The 5,809-nt window shown below is 53.9% G+C and overlaps 1 protein-coding gene across 2 annotated transcripts in view; it reads right to left on the reverse strand.

Annotated features, from left to right (window-relative positions):
• The window catches only part of CHRNA3 (cholinergic receptor nicotinic alpha 3 subunit), a 13,735-nt gene that overhangs the window by 7,600 nt on the left and 326 nt on the right, over positions 1-5,809 (reverse strand). The window contains exons 1-4 of one of the 2 annotated variants that reach the window (XM_025050283.1): positions 5,648-5,791; positions 4,282-4,421; positions 4,123-4,167; positions 2,959-3,068 (exon numbers count right to left, since the gene is read on the reverse strand). In XM_025050283.1, the coding sequence (XP_024906051.1) occupies positions 2,959-3,068; positions 4,123-4,167; positions 4,282-4,302 (176 nt within the window). In that variant the 5' untranslated portion in view covers positions 4,303-4,421; positions 5,648-5,791. Of the gene's footprint in view, positions 1-2,958; positions 3,069-4,122; positions 4,168-4,281; positions 4,422-5,647; positions 5,792-5,809 lie in introns of those variants that run through there. The other variant, XM_006905380.3, reaches the window with a different exon arrangement.

Raw genomic sequence — 5,809 nt, forward strand, 5'->3', positions numbered from 1 at the left:
CGCTGGTGCTTTTAGTCCCGCCGAGCTCCCTCAGAAAAATAGGGCCACTGTGATAGCAAAAGAAAAACCTACTGCCCACATCGTCCACGTGCGTTACACGGAAGCCCGTGAGCCTCAGAATGGGAGAGCGCGGGATCCAGCCACCAACAGCACAGGGCCCGCTTGGGACGCTGTGGATGGGGGTCACCGAGGGCAGAGCAAGGGGAGTTCTCGTGCCCTAAGTGCCCCATACAGAAATCACCCCTCGAAAATGAGGACCCCACTCTGCAATGAATCTTCAGCAGGGGAAACAGTGAAACGGCGCCATGGCCTCCGGTGTGTGGAGGAAGCGAAAAAGGTGGTGGGGGTCCACCGAGGGTCTTCAGAGCAGCCAGCCAGCCCGCCGTGGGCTCTCGAGGAGCTTGGAACTATCTCGCCAGCTCCCTTCCAGAAGGACAGAGACCCACGCAGAAAAAGGCTGCTTGGGGCAGGGCCCGAACAGAGCAGGGCAGGGGGCTGGCGTGAGAGAGAGGGGTGCGGGGAGCAGAGGAGCTGCAGCTCCCAGGCGGCGGGGCCACTAGCTGAGGGGGGCCGGTCGAGCAAGGAAGCGGGAGACCCACCCTAGCCACTGCCACCCCTCTGGGAGCTTGTCCTAAAGGCACAGCAAAGGCCATCTATTTAAACAGGAGCAACAGAAAAAGATTGGTTTGACCCCGTATAAACAAGGAATAGAGAAAAGAGAAAAGCGAGTGACTGAATAACTCCAGCAGTTAAGTGCATCTCGGTACAAATATGGCCACAGAGCAGACGAAACTGATAATCTCATATCACCAGTTAAACTAAAAGAAACTAAAATCTTTAGAAACTCTGAAAGAGCAGCGTAAAACAGAAATAGGAAAATTAAGAAATAATTTGCCTAACAACAGGAGGTTGTATAAAGAACTGATAGACTTCGGAGAGAACTGGAGAAAAAGAAAAATCCTGTGAGGAAAAAAGACTAAACTAGAAAAACAAGAACAAGCAGACACCAGGGAAAGCTTAGGAATGGAAGTAAAGTAGTAAAGCCGCTTTTAAATCAGAGACAAAGAAAAAGAATTCGAGAGAAAATGATATAGAGACGATAGAGGTCTCTCTATATGTAAAAACGGAGTTCCTGGACAGATAATCAGAGCAATAGAACAGAATACATCTTAAAAACTATAATAAAAAATAATGACGATAATAAAAGAGGGCTTATCTAAGTGGTGTCGAGTAAAATGACTAGACTTTAAAGACCAAGGAAAAGCGGCTCCTGGTCACTCAAGCAGAAAGAACAACGCACTGGTTTACGTCTGTGGTCCTGCCACACTTACTAATAGTGTCCCCTTTCTTTCCCCAAACTCGCCTGATTTTACAAGAACAAGAAATTAGACTGGCATCAGATTTTTCCAGCAACACTTCAGACAAGGACACGCGTCAGTATTTTAAAGATTTTCATGGAAGGAAAATGAGCCCAGGATTTTATATCCAGGTAAGTGATGTAAAAGTATTATCTAAAAAGGCTTCGGCGAGTTATGAACTTGTGAGAACTTAGGGTATATTGTGAGTACTTTCTGATGATTCTGCTAGAGAGCGAACTGGATTCAGGAAACAAAAGATCGCAGAAGAAACTTTGGCATAAAAAGGTGAAGGGTGTTTCTAGTGTCAAAATAAAGAGAAACCTTCAATAGAGGACCAATCCTGAGAAACTGAGGTTCTAACTCGGAGAGAGATTTGGAGATTTTCTCTAAATGTTCTTTTCAGCCTCAGATTCTAAGGAAATTCCTCATGATTCTTGCTTCACCCCAATCCGATTCGAAGCACTGCACGCTGTCTCTCATGTTGGCACAGGCGTGCATCCTAAAGCACTCCAGCTATTCGCCCACGATTTCCAGCAAGGAAACCGCTCTAATATGTAAATAATAAGATTAAAAATTTCAGCCATTTCCCTAATTCTAGCTTAGCAGAAATTCTTTGCACTCTGCCCAGATGCCTGCCTAACAGCCTCTGGACAGGAGATGTAGGGAGGCTCACGCTCTGCAGACCAGCTCAGCCTCTCTCGTGTCCCGGCTCTTTAAGGACCAAATGACAAATGCAAGTCACGTAAAAGAATCGATTTTCTTGGGAAAGCGGTAAATAAACACGGACCATTCTAGAGTGGATAAAGATCTCCCTTCTTTTAGCCAGTGGTCAGAGAGTGGGATTCAGCCAAAAACATAGCTTCTCCAGTCCCAATACTAATAGTAAAAATATTAGTTTGTAATCATCTGGCATAAAAACCTAAACACAGAACGCTTTTATGCATTAAAATCAGATTAGAATAATTCTATATGAAGTGTTGTGCTGAAAAATGCTTAATGGTTGAAACAATATAACTAGCAATAAAGCACAAGCGAAAATATGTTTTTTTAATACCCTAGAACGAACTAGCACATACTATAAAATATCAGGTAACATTTACGTTTGCCTAATAACAGAGATCGTGTGTGCAGATTGTCAGCTTTGTTGGGCTGAGGAAGTTCAGACTGGCAGAGGAGGAGCCTTTGAGGCTTCCGGAACTAGATGGGAAGGTGTGCCAGGGGAGTGAGGGACGGCCAGGGTGGCTGACACACCAGGTGACCAAGAGGACAAAGCCTTCCTGAGGGCTGACCTCGGAGGGCCCGCCGCAGCCCACTCACAGGGAAGGTCAGCCTTGGGACGGTCTTGGTGGCAGATGCCAGCCACGAATTTCCCTTCCCTGCCCCGCTCTGGTCTGTAATTGCACGTTTGGATGTTGTCACCTAGGACTCCTGGAGGCAGAGGGAGATCTGCTTTGCCACTATAGCTCCAGCACCTGCTAAACAGTAGGTGCTCTATTAATACCTGTCAGGAAAGGTCTGAGGGAGGCCAGGCTGTGAGCACAGTGGGCAGAGGGTCCTGATGCCAGCTGACAGCCTGGGGGGTGGGGGGTGCCGCCCTTACTTGTTGTACAGCACGATGTCTGGCTTCCAGATCTTCTGGGCAGGGACACGCATAAACTCCGCCCCGTCGTAGTCAGAGGGGTTCCACTTCAGCTTGTAGTCATTCCAGATCTGGGGGGAGACAGCAAAGGACCAGCGTGGGTGAGCTCCCCACCCCTGCCGTGCGCCACGGAACAGCCTCCCGCTGCAGAGCACACAGGCCCAATTTCTTGGGTGGGTGCCAGTGGGGGAGACGGCCCTGGGCCGTGTGCAGGCCGCCTCCCGGCTCTCCCGAAGCCACTGCCATCGTGGCAGGGCAGCACAAGCACTTGAGGACCACTAGTGCTTATTCCGGTCACTTCGAGTGCCTTAAGCGCGTACTATTTACGTCCCTTGAAATGACTCTCCGGGAGCTTTTTCAGACACATTCCCCACCAAGCCCCAATAACAGAGCAGAACCCTCTTCTATGTCCAGGTTGGACAGGGCTGGCCTCTGAAGGGTTCTAGGGAAGGAGCTGCGATCCCATCGTGGCCCCAGAAGTGTTTGGGTGCAGAAGCTGGGAGACCTGAGTCCAGAGCCCCTGAGGGACCGTGTGCCATAGAGCAGCAGGTGGGCACTACGCCCTGCTGGCCTGCCAGCCTCCTGGGGAGGGGGCTGTGCTGGCGCTCAGTTGGCTGGGCCCATGGAAGGTTCACTGTTAGGCCAGTGAGTGATTTGTCCGGCACTGGGCAGAGCCTCTCTGGGGAGGATGTGTGCTGGACGATTTTTTTGCCTTTAATCCGAACAGGAAAATCCAGAACCCCTGCCCCCACCCCACCGGCAATGACAAGAGCACGAGCTTCTGGTTGAAGCCTGAGATTTTGGAAGCGGCGGGGAAGGAGGTGGTCTCAGGCACCACCCTAGAGTTGGGGTCTGGGCCCGGGTGTGTCCCATTTTAGTGTGTGACGTGAGAGAAGGCTTCCCCTCCAAGCTGCAGTCTGTTAAGTGTGGCTCGAGGGGCTGGGCCCTGCAGTCCCTCTGGGAGGAACCTTGAGACCCCAAGCCCAGAAAGAGACAGACCAGCCAGTCAGGACCCCCGTCTGGGTCACAGGAGTGAAGCTGGGGCTTCGGCCCATCTTGGTTCACAGACAGCAAATAAAGCAGTCACCACCAGGGGGCAGCTGTGCCTAGGGCCTGGGCACTTACTTGCTTGAGCCACAGGTTGGTCTCCATGATCTGGTTTACTTCATCCTGGAAGGGTAAATTAAAGTAGATGTGTGAAGTACAAAAACAAGGCTGGCTCTGGGAAAGCGTCTTCCGGAAGCCCCATACCCCATGGCCACGGCTTGTGGCCCCGACACTCACCACCTTCACTAGCTGAGACATGGACACCTCAAACTGGATGATGACGGGGTCAGACACGTTGGCCACAGGCCGGATGATCTCATTGTAATCTTCAAACAGCCGCTCAAACAGACGGTGCTCGGCCTCGGAGCCGCTGGCCACTGAGGGAAGTAGCCCTGTCAGACCCCTTTCCCCTCACCAGGGACACCTGCCAGCCGCAGCCTCCTGGCCACCTGCTGGGGACACTCTGTGGAACACCAGACTTTTCATACTACTTTCTCTCCTTCAAGTTACAGACTGGGAAACTGAGGCCCTAGAGGGACAGGGATTCCATCAGCTCGCACACATTCAGTGACAAGCACAGTAGGTACGGGCCCGGGCTCTGACTCTGCATGGGTCTGGGTCTGGTGTAAATCACGACGAACTGCCTGTGGGCTGTGTCGGTTTAGGCGAGTGGCTTAAGCTCTCTGAACCTGTTTCTTTATCTGTAAAAACAAAGGTTGTAAACGTATCCAACCTGTAGGGTCGCTGCGAGTGAGGCATGTGGTCGTAGCTCATAAGTTCATTGTTACAACAGGGCAGGTGCCGTCTGCCCAGCTACAGCACGAGCTGCTTCCGTGATGGAGGTGACAGGTCCACTCCCAAGGCCGGGTATTCTGCCTCCCAGCCTCCCCGTGGGAGACTGCAGCCCAGGCCTGGGGCTCTCCTTCATGCCACCCAGGACCCTTGGGGGTTTGGCCACCAAGCCTCTGAGCAGCCGCGCGCCTACGTGGCTCCCATGCTCGGACTGTGACCCAGGCTTCCTGCGGATGCTTTCTCCGCGCCCTGATCAGAGGCCGCCACCTCTCTGAAACCCTTAGGGTCCCCTTTGTTCATAAGCCACGCCCCAGGCATCTTGAGTCAGCTGCCTATGGCGTCCTATTTACAGATCTGGGCACAGTCTGGGGAGATGAGGGGAATTCTTGGTGAGGTCCAACCCAGTTTCTCCAGGTCTTGAAATGGGATCTTGCTGCTCTACGCCGTCCCCCTTCTAAATAAAGGAGGGCTACAGGCAGGCGCTCCGCGGGGAGCAGGGCACGAAGGCGGCAGGCAGGACGGGAGCCCCGAAAGCACAGCGCGGCGCGTTCTCTTAACGGGGCCCCCCGCAGCCTGCCAGACCCTCGCCGCTCCGCACTCCAGCCCTCCCAGGCCACCCGGAGAACCTTCCGGCGGCGGGTCACGGCCGCTTCTCCCTACGCTGCTCCGGGGCCCCGGGTGGAGGCGGGCGGCGAGCTCGCTGCTAGGAGCGCGGGGAGACGACGGGAACGGAGGCCGAGGCCGGCGCGCGCTCTGCTCCCCGCCCCCACCGACTTCCCTCTCTCCCGGGGGGCCTTTGGCAAGTCTTTACCTCCTTCTGGCCTCAGTTTCCCCGAGGAGGCGGGCGGGATGCAGACAGTGGAGCCGACGCCCGGGCACGCCAGCTGGGTCCCGGTGCGCCGAGCAGGCCCCAGGAGGCGACCGTGGGGGAAACGGGCGACCCCACCCAGCTCGCCGCCGGCGGGAGGAGTCC

This window comes from Pteropus alecto, unplaced genomic scaffold (assembly GCF_000325575.1).
Source record: "Pteropus alecto unplaced genomic scaffold, ASM32557v1 scaffold60, whole genome shotgun sequence".
Classification (NCBI taxonomy): Eukaryota; Metazoa; Chordata; class Mammalia; order Chiroptera; family Pteropodidae; genus Pteropus; species Pteropus alecto.